Below are 16,931 nucleotides of genomic sequence, written 5' to 3'. Positions count from 1 at the left end.
CACATCTGACTGGTGACCCTCTTATTTTCCCAGGCTTCCAGCCCGTTGCGGACTTCAGGCAGAGACTGGACTTTTCGAGAGCGGGATAACCTTGAACCTTCCTGGAAGACCCCTTCTCCTACTTACCAGCGCTGCTCAGGAACATATGACCTCCCTATATCTGGTAGCTACTTGGCAAACAGGAGTAGAATTGTAAGTGGCCAGTAACTAAATTGCTTTTTTATTTTTTTAATTTTCGCTTTTAAACGTCAGAATAAAACATGACTTTCTGTAATGTGGGATTTCATGCAGCCGGTCGTTTGGGCAGCAGAAAATGGATGTTCCCTTTTTAAGTTACTTTTTCCACTGACCATTAATATGTCCAGCTTCACAAAAGTGCAAAATATTTATTTAGTGGAGTACAAAAATGGCCATATGAAAAAAACTAAACTTATCACATCAATGCATTTCTGGTGCATGTTCAGGACTAAGGGTTCTATGCTCCAGAAACGTGTTGATGGGAAGGCTTTAAGTTTTCCTTGTACCTTTTTAACTCTTCTCTTTGGCAGTTTTTGTACTCTACTAAATATTTTGCACTTTCGTGAAGCTGGACATCCTCCTTTTTCCACTGAACTATGTCTTGGCACACTGTCACCGTGCTCAGATTTGTTGCAACAATTCATGCGTGTGAGCTGGAATTTCTATTTCCATAATTTCCATTCCTGGCTAACTTGCTGTTCCTGTTGGACAGTAACGGACACATTTCAGCTGCATCATAAATGGGTCAGAAGGTAAATTATAAGTATTTAGGATGTACACCGGACTTACTTGTGTTCCTGTATTGTGCTTTTTCCCGGATTGTGGTCCACACCGGCTATGACGTATTTTCTGATCTGATGTCACATTCCACGATGTCACAATTGCCTGTGCCAGAACTACCTGGATGCCGCTGTACATTCAGATGCTGCTGAGACCTCTACCTACCTGTCTCTAAAAAATGTAGACTATTTTATTTTTCTTTAATCAGAGCAAATTGTCACTAATGTGACCGATTTTATTTATTTTTTTTTTTCTCATTCAGTCCACAGCATCAACGTCCTCTCAGCCGACCTGGTACGATCCATTGGAGAGGTCTCAGAACACTTATCCAGGATTGCATAGTCAGCAGCAAGATTGGGATTCAAAGAGACCAAAGTTGTCTTATTCTGGACGTACCCCTCTGTCTGGTGTGAGGAGTACCGCTTCAAGCTACACTTCTAGTCCAGGTACTACAATGAAGTTTGCTGACTTTTTGACCACATCCGAATGGCTGCTGTGACCTCCGCAAAAAAAAAATGTGGCAACCTCCATGGTTTCTCCTGTTTTTGAGTTTTGCTCAGTATCCTAAATTGGCATGTAAATTGCAGCGCACTCGGTTTTTATTCCTTGTGAATATTCTTGATTTGCAGTATTTTAATAGGCATCATTCTTTTAATAGTTAACAATTATTTTCAGACACGTCAAGCAGGTATGGTCGCTTTCCTAGGACTTCTTCTGTGATGCTTCATTCTGATTTCACAAGTGATCGTGAGCGAGACAGGAGGACTGAAACATCTGCAAGCGGACTGATGGATTACGGAAATAGAAGTAGCGATTCAACACCTTCATGTAAGTGCAGTCATTGTTTCAGGTCACCTTTGCATATACAAAGAAGAAACTACATGGAAAGAAAAATATCTAAACAACAAAATATATTTTGGGTCAATAACATTTTATTTAGGACACCAAAACAGGACAAAAACTAGTTAAACACACAATGTAATAAAAAATACATAATTAACCCCTGTCTGACGTATGACCTAATAATACGTCTTGGTGACCTGGGCTGATTGCCTTATGACCCAATAGTATGTCATTGGTCCAATCGTGCCCGCACACAAGCAGTGCGGGGCGATCGCCGCCGGGTGTCAGCTGTGACAATGTGCAGGGAGCGGTCCCACACTGCTCCCTGCACATTAACCCCCTCAATGCAGCGATCGAAGTCTATCGCAGCATTGCGATGGCAAGGGGAGGTGATTGCAGTACTCACCACCTCTTCCAGCCTCCAGCGCTGTCTGCTGTGGCTTCCCAGATGTTGCCATGACGACCCGATGTCTTCATAACATCCGGGTCACCAGACAGCAGGAAGATTCTTTGGTCATGCACTGCGCATGACCAAACTATCTTCTCCCTGTGCAGCACTGACGGCCTGTATAGTACAGGAATGGTGCTGCATTCCTGTGCTATACAAGCGATCAGAATAAAAAAAGTGAAAGTCCCAGAGTGGGACACAAATAAAAAAAAAAAAATAAATAAAAAATAAAGTCCAAAAAGTGCTTAAATAAAAAAAAAAAAAATATTAATCCACCAAAAATAAAAATGTGCCAATCAATAAATATTATGAGAAAAAAAAAAAAAATAGTACACATTTGGTATCGCCGCGTCTGGAACGACCTGACCTATAAAGCTGTCCCACTAGTTAACCCCTTTAGTGAACACTGTAAAAAAAAATAATAAAAACGAAGCAAAAAACAATGCTTTATCATACTGCCAAACAAAAATGAAATAAATAAATAAAAATCGTACTGCTGAAAACGTCATCTTGTCCCGCAAAAAATAAGCCGCCATCAGCCAAAAAATAGTTATAGCTCTCAGAATAAAGCGATGCAAAAAAATTTTTTTTTTTCTATAAAATAGCTTTTATTGTGTAAAAGCGCCAAAACATAGAAAAACAATATAAATGTGGTACCACTGTAAACGTACTGACCCGAAGAAGAACACTGCCTTATCAATTTCACCACACGCGGAGCAGCATAAAAAAAACATAAAAAAAAATTCTGGCATTGCTGGTTTTTGTTTATTCTGCCTCCCAAAAATCGGAATAGAAAGCGATCAAAAAATGTCAAGTGCCTGAAAATGGCACCAATAAAAACGTCAAGTCGTCCTGAAAAAAACAAGCCGTCACATGACGGTCAGCCAAAATCTGGAAAAATTATAGCTCTCAAAATATGGCGATGCAAAAACTAGATTTTGCAAAAAAATGCATCTTTTAGTGTGACAGCTGTCAATCATAAAAGCCCGATATGATTCTGGTATCGCTGTAATCGCACCAACTCGAAGAATAAAGTCGTCTAATCACTTATACTGCACGAGGAACGGAGTAAAAAAAATAAACGCTGGGGTTGGGCTAGGGATGTTTTTCAAAAGTGAAAAAAAAATGACAATATGGCGACTAGTGTTGAGCGCAAGTGCTCGCTACTTGAGTTTGCATTGCATGCTTGGGTATACATTGAGTATCGTGGGTATTTGAGTGACATGCTCGAGTGCCTGCCCCATATGCGTCATGGCCAAAAAAACCTTACGGGGATTGCCCGCCATGCATGAGTGATCCCTGCATGTTTTTTTTTTGGGTGTCTAATAACCATGAAACATGTGAGCGGGGACTCAAGCATGTCACTCGAGCACCCTTGATACTTGGTGCATACCAGTGTAGCTGATGCAAACTCAAGTAGCGAGCACTTGCGCTCAAGACCTAATGACAACTTATTCAATATGATGACTTAATGTTATCAAATTCTGTGTCATAACTCTGGATTCAAAATGTTCACTATACCCCTTGATAAAATCCTTGAGGGGTCTAGTTTCCAAAATGGGGTCACTTGTGGGGGGTTTCCACTGTTTAGGCACATCAGCGGCTCTCCAAATGCGACATGGCGTCTGCTCTCAATTCCAGCCAATTTTGCGTTCAAAAAGTTAGTGCTCCTTCCCTTCTGAACTCTGCCGTGCGCCCAAACACTATTTTACCCACATATGGGGTATTGGCGTACTCAGGAGAAATTGCACAACAGTTTTTGGGGTCCATTTTCTCCTTACCCTTGTGAAAATAAAAAAATTGGGGCTAAAACATAATTTTTGTGGAAATTTTTTTATTTTTTTTGCTGCTTTTTTAATTTTCACAGCTCCAGGTTATAAACTTCTGCAAAGCACTTGTGTGGTGAGCACCCTGAACCCCCATCTAGAGAAGTTCCCTGAGGGGTCTAGTTTCCAAAAATGGTGTCACTTGTGGGGTTTTTCCACTGTTTAGGCACATCAGGGGCACTTTCGCTAAGTATTCAAGTAAATTTTACATTCAAAGTCAAATGGTGCCGTGCGCCCAAACAGTGGTTTTCCCCCACATATGGGGTATCTGCTTACTCAGGAGAAATTGCACGACAAACTGCATAGTGCAATTTCTCCAGTTGCCCTTATGAAAATGCAAAATTGGGGGCTTAACATTTGTCGGAAAAATGTGAATTTTATTTTTACCGCTCAATGTTCTAAACTTCTGTGAAGCACCTGGGGGTTCAAGGTGCTCACCACACATCTAGTTCCCTGAGGGGTCTAGTTTCCAAAATGGTGTTGCTTATGGGGGGTTTCCACTGTTTAGGCACATCAGGGGCTCCCCAAATGCAACATGGTGTCTGCTAATTATTCAAGCAAATTTTACATTCAAAAAATGAAATGGCGCTCCTCTTTCGAGCTCTGCCGTGCGCCCAAACAGTGTTTTTTTCCCCACGTATGGTGTATCTGCCTGCTCAGGGGTAATTGCACAACAAATTTTGGGGTCTATTTTTTTCCTGTTACCCCTGCAAAAATAAATAAAAAAAAAAAAAAAAAAAATTGGGTCTAAAGTAACATTTTTGTGAAAAGTTAAATTTTTTTTTTTTTTCACATTCCAAAAATTCCTGTGAAGCACCTGAAGGGTTAAAGTTCTTGAATGTGGTTTTGAGCACCTTAAGGGGTGCAGTTTTTAGAATGGTGTCACTTGTGGGTATTTTTTGTCATAAAGACTCCCTAAAGTGACTTCAAATGTGATGTGGTCCGTTTAAAAAAAAATATATGGTGTTGGAAAAATGAGAAATCGCTGGTCAACTTTTAACCCTTATAGCTCCCTAATAAAAAAAAAAAATATATATATATATATATATATATATATATATATATATATATATATATATATATGTATATGTATGTTCCAAAATTGTGCTGATTTAAAGTAGACATGTGGGAAATGTTTAACTATTTTGTGTGACATATCTGATTTTAAGGGTATAAAAATTAAATGTAGCAATTTTCAAAATAAACAAATAAACGCAAGTGATATCAAATAAATTTTACCATAATCATGAAGTACAATGTCACGAAAAAACATAAAATCAGGGGGATCCGTTGAAGCGTTCCAGAGTTATTACTTCATAAAGTGACAGTGGTCAGAATTGTAGAAAATGGCCCAGTCATTAACGTGCAAACCACCCTCGGGGGTAAAGGGGTTAAAAAGAGGCAGAGCAGCTAAAATCGGTGTGCATATATATTAAGTAACACTAGCTGGCACACTAATAATGGTGGCAAGTATAAAGTGCAGGATGAAGATTTTTAGGTAGAAAGCACATGCACAATAGGTTTAGATCACCTTTACATCTCAAACTTGTTAATAATGTGACTATACCATATAACTTTTTTATATGTAAATTAATCAAAATTGCTCGACTCGTGCGAAGTGTGGAGTGCCAGCAAGTTGTAGCTGTAAGGGTATGTGCCCACGATGCAGAAATGAAGCAGAAAATTTCCAGTAGCCCTAGGGTTATGGTCACTATTTTGTCTACAGTAGAATCTGGAGAAAATCTGCATGTATCAGGAATGTGACATCCACTGCTAAATCTGGGTATAAATCTGTAAAATTAGCTGGCGTAAGGGTAACAAGTAGGGTTGGTGCAGAATGGTTTGGGGCACCTGGTCCAGCATCCAGGTCAGTAATCTCAAACTGTCTTCTTGCATCCACTGCTCTTCTCTTGATTAGGCGGCCATGGCACAACAATGATAAAGCAAGGCCAGGTAATCGAAAGAAATCCCAGAAGTTAAGAGGCGGTACTGACCAAGTGCTACAGATCAGACCCGGCAAATGGATCGGGTTCTCCAAATTAATTTGCACCAACTCTAATGAAAATAATTAGTCCAACCGGAGGAATATCTTTTACATGTAGATTGTAGGTGAACCTGATGCCTCTTATCCAGGGATGTCAAACACAGAGGGCCAAAATGAAAAACTTAGACAAAGTCACGGGCCAACCAGTATACAGAATAATGGGCCACCATGGAGGGGTGCTGGTTCTGGTGTTGAGGGCCAAATAAAACCACCCTATAGGCTAGATTTGGCCCACAGGCCCGAGTTTGACATTTTATGCTCTAATCTTGCACGTATAACGGAGGACATACGGGAGTGTGGCCAGTAACAAGGAGCAATCTGACTTTAATCTTGTAAAACTGCAGGTAAAAAGCCCATACTAACAAATAAGAGGGACCTTTGACCAGCTCACGTGTGTTTTTTTTTTTTTTGTGTATAAACTACAGCAGATATGCCACATTGATGTGACCTTCAGGCTAGGTTGAAAAATCTCTCATCTTGATACACAGTACCAGCAAAATCTCATCTACTCTTTGCTGAAACTTTCTGCATGTAAATTGGCCTTTGGTATAGAATCTGTAGATTTCACATTTGCAATGGAAAGAGTGAAAGTCTCATAAAATTTGTTCCATGATCTGCACCAAATATGCAACATGTGAACTTGTCCTTATGATTCAGAACTGCAGTCACGGCTCTGAAGGCCTCAATAGCGGAAATCTTCATTCCTTGCCCAATTTTTTTTTTTTTTTTTAAGTAACTGTCATTTTATTTCATCAATAGTACACATGAAAATAAACTTTGTAATATCTTGGCAGAGAAATCTGCTTCCTAAACTCAGTTCACAGGTAATATATCTGTAATAAGTGAAGCCATATGTTCCCTTTCCTGAGATAGGAAATTACAGTTGGCTTTTAAAACTCTGTGAAGGGGGAGGAGCTTGAGGCAGACTGTCTCCTCAAACAGTTCCTGTTCTCTGTAGAACTTCATGAGCACTAACTGTCATCTATCTTGGTAATGGGAAATTTTGTATTCAGTGATCAGTCCAAGAAGAGAAAAGCAGATTTTTCTGAGATGTATTACAAAGATTCTTATTTTCACATGTACTATTGATTTTATGGGAGATTCTTGGACTAGCTTTGACTTCAGTTTGTTGGGGTGTGTATATATATAGATAGATAGATAGATAGATAGATAGATAGATAGATAGATAGATAGATAGATAGATAGATAGATAGATAGATAGATAGATAGATAGATAGATATAGAAATGTATAGTATAAAATAAATATTGTCTCGAGCTGTATTTTTTTTTCTTTTTTTTTTATCAAGCAGTGGAGTCTGTAAGGAAAGTCTTTTCCGACTGCTTAAATTGGGCAAAATTGTATTGAAATAAAACTTTTTTTTTTTTTTTTTTTTCTCTTCTCTCCCTGCATGTAGATCTTCAGGACAGAGTTTCTTCATATGCACAAGGCGCAAGACCAAAAGAGAATTCACTAAGCACAGTTCGACTTAACACATCTATCAACCGCCAGTTGCCTTCTCAGAGTTCCTCGCTGCTCAGAGATTCCAGCAGAAGTTCCAGACCAGTCACTTCACGAGACCTGCGTTCCCCACAAAGGGACAGTTCACTGGACTTCCGCCATACTTCTAGTAGAAACGAAAGGACTTCAAGGACTCCATCAGGAAGAGTCTCCCCCGCTCCTCCAAGGTCTAATACTGAACAGAGTACGGATGGTGAAGGCAGACGTACAACGAGGCACTTGCTTTCCCGCCTTGCCTCTAGTATGTCTTCCACCTTCTTCTCTAGGCGATCTAGCCAAGATTCTCTAAGCGGAAGGTCAACTGAAGCAGAAGAAGCACAAACCAGTTTACAAAACGCTTCTCAGCCAGTAGCTACAACACCTGCCAATACTGACACATCAGAAACTAGGCCTTCAGAGCAATCTCAGGGATTTGCATTTCTCAGACGGCCACGATGGGGCTTCTCATCTGTGTCTCCCAATCAACTTTCAGCATCGGAATCAGAACTGTATAGATCGGAAGATTCCGAGAGCAGGACATCGGGGTCATGGCTGCCTTCTTCCTTAAGGAATAGGTGCACGCCTTTGTTTTCCAGGAGAAGACGGGAAGGAAGAGAGGAGCCGTTAAGAGCTTCGACTACCTCTGATTCTAGCAGGAGGCACAATCTTTTCAGGAGAGCGTCTCAAGACTCTTCATTAGATGAAGTACACCCCATCCAAGGAGCAGGTGTAACCGCCGGCAACTCTTCTCCGCGGTCGTCTAACTCTCTGGGGGGCTCGGCACAGGCTGCATCTCTAGCAGAATCCCTTTTCAGTAGGAGAAATTCGGGAATATCAGGCATGCTTCCTAACTCCTTTTTACATTTCTCAGTGCCAGCTGCATTTGGGAACTCCTTATCCGACAATGTCATGATAACCGTAGACATTGTTCCCTCAGGTAGGACAAGTGATGGACAAGAGGGTGAAAAGTCTGAAAACTCGAGGGATCCAGAGAAGCTTAAGAAAATTAAAGAAAGGCAAGTGTAACCACAAATTGGGGGGACCAACTTGGTCAGGACTCCTGTGCTCCCTGATCTGAGAGCCATCACAGATGCTGGACTTGGTGTATAGTTCTGTGATTTTTATTTTGTGCACATTTACTGATCACTTTATGTTTTAAGGCTATCTGATGGGTCTGACCTTGACTCACAGGGTTGCTACCTAGCGATTAAACTTGCTAATGTGAATTCCGTAAAAAAACATTGAGCCAGAAAAGTTGTTCAACACGAAGTTGGGCAAAAGTTGTGACTTTTGATGATTTTATAATGCATTAGTAGGTCAGGGTTTTATGTTACCTTTTTATAGTTTCCAGCAGAACTTGAGATTCTGGCACTGAAGCATACCTCCAACTTTGCAAGTTACGAGTGAGGGATACAAACCACGTAGCACCAAGACCATTCCATAACCTTGCCCAATCCACAGAAATATTGCTCCCAATGAAGCCTATTAGAGTTCCCTTTCATACATGCTGTATGATGCCCCACACTCGCCTGCATTCCTGCTCTTTTGCCTAGTTACATGTCCTAAAGATCCTTGCGGGTCCTTCCGCCTCTAAATGGACAATGTTGAAGCAACAATCTGTCGGCTCCCTTCTCCCCCATTATGTTCAGCTGTATCTTGAAGATAGTTGAAGTTGGGACATACGCCTGACCTCCCTGTACAGCAGGACAGCTCCCCAAATTCAAGACTGTCCCACATAATCTGGGATGGTTGGGAGGTACACTGTAGGGATAAGAGGATTAAGCACTTTAATTTTAGTGTTAAAAAATAAAAAATAAAAAAAAAAATTGGCACAAATTCTTTAATGCCTAAATCTGCCATCAATAACTTTGTTGGTGATTCCTCAAGTAATCTGTGAAGGCTCGCAGTCAACATCTTTATTTTTCTTGATCTAATCTCTGCTGTTATCTTTAGCCTTCTTCTAGAGGACTCTGAAGAGGAGGATGGTGACTTGTGTCGAATCTGCCAGACCGGTGTAGCCACTCCAACCAATCCCTTTATCGAGCCGTGTAAATGTTCAGGAAGTCTGCAGTATGTTCACCAGGACTGTATGAAGAAATGGCTTCATGCTAAAATCCAATCTGGTGAGTCCTCTTGGATACACACGGGCACATCAGCCCCCAAGTTTGTCCAGTCGACACTGTTGTGTAAGGGCTTGTTCTTTTTAATGTTTGACACCGTTATCCTTCCCATACATTAAAGTAAAAAGCTAAGAAAAGATCTTTGTAGACAATGGCAAAAATTGTGTTTTTGTTCCTTTTACACTGCAAAGATGGCAGCCCATCAGCACACTGGGTTGGGAGGGCAAGGGGGTTGTTGGACCCTGAAGTGCTGGAGGTTAAGCCCTTGTCCATGTCTTAGCCTTAGCCAATGGCATCTAAAGTATTTTTTAAATTGGCAGTTTGCAATGCATGCACTTTAAAGCTGCTGTCACTTCCCTGAAGAGGCCACTAGCTAGCCGCCTGCCATATGTGACCTCAATGCTACGTTTATAGGGTCCTAAGATCAGAACTTCTGTCAAAACTGATCACCTGTTGCACCGTTGTTTGAGAAGTTATTAAAAGTTGCGGTCAGTCCAGGCATTACTTCATAGTCTGAACCCGGCCTTAGCTGTAACATTGCAGGACATCCCAGTTAATCTCCCATGCATAGAGATGATGCAGAATGGACCCAGCTCCACGGTAGACATGTTGCCAGCCCTAATTCTTGCGTTAAGGTCATGTAAAAAATCTGTTTTTCTCAGGTTCTAATCTAGAGACGATAAGTACGTGTGAGTTGTGTAAGGAGAAGTTGGATTTAAACTTGGAAGACTTTGACATACAAGAACTGTACCGGGCCCATGCAAATGAAAGGGTGAGTGTCCTGTATTAAGCCTGGTCGACCCTGAGCATTGCTGCTCTATAGAGGTATTGTACTGCTGCTGCCCAATTGCAAAACTTATCATGCAGAACTTCCGACAATTGGTATAGTAAGCGGTTACAGGGGCTGTTTTATCTCCTGTTCCATCTCGGAGGAATATGGCTGCAGAAGGTAACAACCTCCATAAATCTTACAGCCCTGCAGACCGCTATGTACTACACCTGCAGAGATCTTCACCCTCCAGATTCTGTTATGGATCTTGCTTGGTTAGAAGCTCTGCCTGCTGCTGGGGTTGAAATGTGCTGTGATATATGCCTGGTGCTTCTGCCTACTATACACATGTATGGAAAAATTCCATTCAGATGGGCAGAGATTAGTTTCCTCGATCACCCCTACCCCATGGGCTGCATAGGTGAAGTCTGCCCTTGCTACCGGTGCCTGATGGTGAGTAGTGATAACGGGGTCCATTGGATTCTCTAGCATGCCTTGTCATTTTGAGGGGGAAAAATGACCCTACACAGAGGTTCTTCCCTTTTGGGTCTATAGACTGAGCCGCTGCCTGCTTTCGGAGCCCTTGGCCATGTTCAGATGTGGCAGGTTTGCAATCCAGTCTTTTCTGTACAAGATGTGTACAACAGACTAAAAAACCTGCAGCATGGTCACAATATGGATGTGCAATGCATGAGGTGAAATCTGCTTGGATTTGTGGCAAAATGTGTTTATAGTTTTTTTTTTTTTTTTGTACAGTAACACTTAAATTAAATTCCCCTTTTCCTCTAGGCTGAATATGAATTCATAAGCTCTGGTCTGTATCTCGTTGTCTTACTACATCTATGTGAACAGCGCTTTTCAGACATGCTGGGAGCTGCAAATGAAGCAAACGCTCGGGTTAGAGTAAGTTCCCAAAGTTCTACATTTCCTCGTTGTGTTCTTCTAGTGAAGAGTCCAACATATTTTGTAAAGATTACGCCTCTACCTTAATGCAGGACATTATATAATAAGAATAAGGCTTTACATGTGAAAGGGATATACATAGCACAAACAATTACAATAAATTTTCAACAATACAAGTCGGCGACTGGTACAGGAGGAGCAAGGACCCTGCCCACGAGGGCTCACAATCTACAAGGGATGGGTGAGGATACAGTAGGTGAGGGTAGAGCTGGTTGTGCAGCGGTATGGTGGAGCGGTGGTTACTGCAGGTTGTAGGCTTGTCGGAAGTGGTGGGTCTTCAGGTTCCTTTTGAAGATTTCCACGGTAGGCGAGAGTCTGATGTGTTGGAGTATAGAGTTCCAGAGTAGGGGGGATGCACGGGAGAAATCTTGTATGCGATTGTGGGAAGAGTAAATAAGAGGGGAGCAGAGAAGGGGAGGTTGTGGGTAGGTAAGTACCGGGAGACTAGATCACAGATGTATGGAGGAGACAGGTTGTGGATGGCTTTGTATGCCATGGTTACGGTTTTGAACTGGAGTCTCTGGGAAATGAGGAGCCAGTGATGGGATTGACAGGAGAGGAGAGGCCAGGGAATAGCGGGGGGACAGGTGGATTAGTTGGGCAGTGTAGTTTAGGATAGACTGGAGGAGGTGCGAGAGTGTTGGAAGGGAGGCCACAGAGCAGGAGGTTGCAGTAGTCTAGGCGGGAGATGATGAGGGCTTGCACTGGTGTTTTTGCAGATTTGTAGTTGAGAAATGTGTGGATCCGAGAGATATTTTTGAGTCTGCAGGAAGTAGAAAAGGCTTGGATATGTGGTTTCAAGGAGAGGTCAGAGTCCAGGGTTACCCCAAGGCAGCGAGCTTGCGTTACTGGGGAGGGGGGGTTGAGTGAGACTGTGGAAAGATTTCAGTTTTGTCCATGTTGCGTTTTAGAAATCTGTCAGAAGAAGGATGAGAGCAGTCAGACATTGTGGGATTCTGGTTAGTAAGGAGGTGATTTTGGGTCCAGAGAGGTAGATCTGTGTCATCAGCATAGAGATGATACTGAAAGTCATGGGACTCTGAGCTGTCCCAGGCCGATGGAGAAGAGCAGAGGTCCTAGGACTGAATCTTGGGGGACACTAACAGATAGGGGATGAGATTATGATGAGGAGGTGGTCTGTGAGTGGGAGACACGGAATGTCCTGTCTGTTAAATGAGGAGATCCAGGATAGGGCCAAGTCTGATGCGGAGATAGGAGCCTGGCGACTGAATTGAGAGTTGCAACTGTTGTGGTATATAAAGTGGCAGCAGCATCTGCATCGTGTAATGAACTTATGCCTGTGAGAGGGAGAAGGGTTTCAGGGTAAGGCTGTGTGCCCACTATGCGTTTTTTTTTTTTTTTTTTTTTTTTTTTTTAAGCGTTTCCGCCGCAGCAATTCCGCTTCAGAAACGCTTAGACACTTGCTAGAAGGTCTGCCATGTTCCCCAATGATCCGCAGCATGTGCATAGCACATGCGGATTATCATTGCAGAAAAATACGCTGCACTATTATTTTGCGGAAGCGCTGCATTTTCGCCGCCATTGACTTGCATTGGAACGCATGGAATCCTCATCACTGCATCTGTACATGCAGAATCCATACGTTTCAATGTGCAGATGGTACCCGGGTTTGAAGAAGAGGAGACTCTCCTCCAGACCCGGGTACCATAGTACCTGGAAAAAAAAAATAAAATACTCGTCTTCTGATGAGACAAGCACACCGGGGGCCATCAGAAGGTGATTATATATTTTTGACCGTTCTTTACGGTCACACTATATAAATCCATGCCGGTTGCATGGATTTATATAGTGTGACCAAGTTGTCAAGCACTTTCCAAGTGATGCTAAAATCGCTTGGAAAGCGCTTTACAACCCGCATGCGGAAATGCATGTGAAGAATGTGTCACATCCACATGTCCCTGGCAGGAAAAACGCATGTACAATCCGCATGTGTTTTTTTTCTGCCAGGGGAGATGCAGAAACGCTCATGAAAAAATCCTGGAGCATTTCTGCATCGTGGGCACACAGCCTGAGTGTAGGTCAAGGTGTCTGAGATTTCTGCGAGGGTGTGCAAGTTTGTGGAGTGGGACTTGCGCACCTGGAGAGGGAAGAGAATGTAAGTAGGTTGTGGTCAGATAGTGGGAGGTGAATTTGAGGGGTTAGATGGGGAACAGAGGCAGGTGAAGATTAGGTCCAGTGTGGGGGCAGAAGACCATTGAGCGAGGCTGAAGGAGGAAGTGAGGGATAGAAGCTTGGAGACAGATGAGTGGGAAGTGTCAATGGGGATGTTGAAGTCAGACATGATGATGGGGATGTCTGCAGAAGTGAAGTGGTCAAAGAAGGTGGTGGCTGGTCCTGGGGGGCGGTAAATGACGGCAGGTTGGAGGGGGAGTAGATGTGCGCACAGTGCACCTCAAGAGGAGAGCGTAACGGAGGGTGGCAGTGGGATTTGGTTGAAGGAGCAGTTATCTGAAAGGCCAATGGCACCCACCCATCTATAGACACGGTGACTATATTTTGTTTTCCTGATCTGGAATACTGATTCTTCAGGGAGATTATTATAGTATTCCTATCTGTCACTTGTGGTGTATGCACAGGAGAGGTGATCAATAATTTTTTTTGCCACTGCGGTGGGACCTACTGGATCACAAACTGCACCCTCTGGTAGCCACTGAGCGGGGAGGTTAGCAGTCAGGATTGAATTTCCCTTTGGCCATTTGCAAGACACCCATAAAACAAACAAGTATACCACAAGAGTGATGGCAATACCTCTTTTCTCAGCGGTAGCACCTACACAATCAGACATTGTGATATGCAACAAAGCATTTAAAGGGATCCTGTCACATCCACAAACACTATTGAACTGCAGGTTAATGACGTCCTATAGCTGCCCAGCCACCGCACTGAACTCAGCTGCTGGGAGGAAACTAACTTTATTCTTCCTGGTAACCTCCAGCTTTCAGTTGTAACCACTATGACTGAAAGCTGGAGGGAATAAAGTTCATATGCTTCTGGTAGCCAGGCTATTAACCTGTGGATTAACCACATATTGGCAAGTTAATGGCATTTGGGAACGTGACTGGTAACCGAAAAATTCCCTTTTTGGAGTAGATCCATTCACTTTATTTTTAGTTGTTTATTTAATCATTAGAATGTTACTATGGTATGAATCATACATGTGGCTTTTGAGTGCATGGACTGTTTTATAATTTTTTGCCCTGTCTAATATAAATAAATATACACTGCTCAAAAAAATAAAGGGAACGCTCAAATAACACATCCTAGATCTGAATGAATAAAATATTCTCATTGAATACTCTGTTCTGTACAAAGTTGAATGTGCTGACAACAAAATCACACAATCAATGGAAATCAAATTTATTAACCAATGGAGGCCTGGATTTGGAGTCACCCCAAAACTAAAGTGGAAAAACACACTACAGGCTGATCCAACTTTGATGGAATGTCCTTAAAACAAGTCAAAATGAGGCTCAGTATTGTGTGTGGCCTCCACGTGCCTGTATGACCTCCCTACAATGCCTGGGCATGCTCCTGATGAGTCTCAGTATTGTGTGTGGCCTCCACGTGCCTGTATGACCTCCCTACAACGCCTGGGCATGCCCCTGATGAGGTTGCGGATGGTCTCCTGTGGGATCTCCTCCCAGACCTGGACTAAAGCATCTGCCAACTCCTGGACAGTCTATGGTGTGACGTTTGTGGATGGAGTGAGACCTGAATCTGATTGAGCACATCTGGGACATGTCTGGGGAATGGGCGGGCCAGTCCATAGCTTCAATGCCTTAATCTTGCAGGAACTGCTGACACACTCCAGCCACATGAGGTCTGGCATTGTCCTGCATTAGGAGGAACCTACAGCCAACCGCACCAGCATATGGTCTCACAAGGGGTCTGAGGATCTCATCTCAGTACCTAATGGCAGTCAGGCTACCTCTGGCGAGCACATGGAGGGCTGTGCGGCCCTCCAAAGAAATACCACCCCACACCATTACTGACCCATTTCCAAACCGGTCATGCTGAAGGATGTTGCAAGCAGCTGATCTCTCTCTACGGTGTCTCCAGACTCTCACGTCTGCCACATGTGCTCAGTGTGAACCTGCTTTCATCTGTGAAGAGCACAGGGTGCCAGTGGCGACTTTGCCAATCCTGGTGTTTTGTGGCAAATGCAAAGCATCCTGCACGGTGTTGGGCTGTGAGCACAACCCCCATCTGTGGACGTCGGGCCCTCATACCACCCTCATGGAGTCGGTTTCTAACCGTTTGTGCAGACGCATGCACATTTGTGGCCTGCTGGAGGTCATTTTGCAGGACTCTGGCAGTGCTCCTCCTGTTCCTCGCACAAAGGAGGATGTAACTGCCCTGCTGCTGGGTTGTTGTCCTCCTATGGCCCCCTCCACATCTCCTGGTATCTGCTCCATTCTCTGGACACTGTGCTGACAGACACAGCTACCCTTCTTGCCACAGCTCGCACTGATGTGCCATCCTGGATGAACTGCACTACCTGAGCAACTTCTGTGGGTTGTATTGTAGACACCGCCTCATGCTACTGTACCTCTAGGGGTGAGAGCAATGGCAAAAAGAAAGTGACCAAAACAGCCAAAAAGGATGAGAACAGAGAAATGGTCTGGTCACCACCTGCAGAACCACTGCTTTTATAGGGGGTCTCTTGCTAATTGCCGATCATTTCTACCAGTTGTGCAAATGGAACAGACAACAGCAGACGTTTATTCACAATCGGTGTTGCTTCATAACTGGACAGGTAGATTTCACAGAAGTATGATTGACTTGGAGTTACATTGTGTTTAAGTGTTCCCTTTATTTTTTTGAGCAGTGTATAAAATGTTTTTCTTTTTTCAGTTCATTAACCTTGCTCGGACCCTTCAAGCACACATGGAAGATCTTGAAAGTAAGTTGCCATTTCTACCCTTGTCCCTTACTAAGCACTTGGTCCTCTTGTCTACATGAAGGCCAAATAAATCCTTTTTTTCCTCTTAAAGTGAAGCTCTCATTTGAAAATTGCAGGTATTTTATCACAAGCTTTATTTAATTTTTTTTTTATTAATCTTGTAGCAGCCAGTTTTTTTAGACTTGTATGTGGTTTCTGAAACAAGTATATTTCCTGAAGCATCTAATGAGAATGTGCAAACGTCATTGTGAAGGGAGGGGAGGTGAGCTGTGGCATCGCCTATTGTGAATATAAGCACAGGATCCAGCATTCACATTAGGTGATGCCCACAATGACCTTTTGCACATGCTCATTAGATGCTTCATTACAAAACATGGGGCAATCTGTTAATTGCAGCTAATGTGCATGTGTCCTGAGACAATAAAAAAGTAAAAGTTTAAAACTGCCTCAGTGGCCATTGTGACAATTTCAAGATCTTTTTTTTTTTTTTTTTTTAATGCAGATTGTGATCTAGGAAAAAAATACGATTTAACCCACAAAAAACTGACTTTAAAAAACAGGTTATTTTCTGATGAGAGCTTCTATTTAAGGGGTATTCCCAGAATTGGAAGTTAGCTGAAAGTCTATTGGCAAGGATAAGGGATGTCTGCTGGGCCCAAAGCAATCCCAAGAGCCTGGTCTGAATAGAGCAGTGCTG

General features: G+C 42.8%; 1 protein-coding gene across 6 annotated transcripts in view; it reads left to right on the top strand.

Annotated features, from left to right (window-relative positions):
* Window positions 1–16,931, top strand: part of MARCHF7 (membrane associated ring-CH-type finger 7) — a 29,224-nt gene that overhangs the window by 10,115 nt on the left and 2,178 nt on the right. For 4 of the 6 annotated variants that reach the window (XM_073647085.1, XM_073647086.1, XM_073647087.1 and 1 more), the window contains exons 3-11: window positions 34–192; window positions 913–978; window positions 1,061–1,244; window positions 1,474–1,626; window positions 7,376–8,474; window positions 9,412–9,581; window positions 10,241–10,350; window positions 11,137–11,250; window positions 16,186–16,234. In XM_073647085.1, the coding sequence (XP_073503186.1) occupies window positions 34–192; window positions 913–978; window positions 1,061–1,244; window positions 1,474–1,626; window positions 7,376–8,474; window positions 9,412–9,581; window positions 10,241–10,350; window positions 11,137–11,250; window positions 16,186–16,234 (2,104 nt within the window). The remainder of the gene's footprint in view (window positions 1–33; window positions 193–912; window positions 979–1,060; window positions 1,245–1,473; window positions 1,627–7,375; window positions 8,475–9,411; window positions 9,582–10,240; window positions 10,351–11,136; window positions 11,251–16,185; window positions 16,235–16,931) is intronic. The other 2 variants (XM_073647084.1, XM_073647083.1) reach the window with 2 other exon arrangements.

Source organism: Phyllobates terribilis, unplaced genomic scaffold (genome assembly GCF_046119375.1).
Source record: "Phyllobates terribilis strain yellow unplaced genomic scaffold, ASM4611937v1 Scaffold_9__5_contigs__length_417890890, whole genome shotgun sequence".
In the NCBI taxonomy this organism is placed as follows: domain Eukaryota; kingdom Metazoa; phylum Chordata; class Amphibia; order Anura; family Dendrobatidae; genus Phyllobates; species Phyllobates terribilis.
The sequence above is the reverse complement of the archived record's forward strand: the minus strand, read 5'-3'. Positions and strand labels throughout refer to the sequence as shown.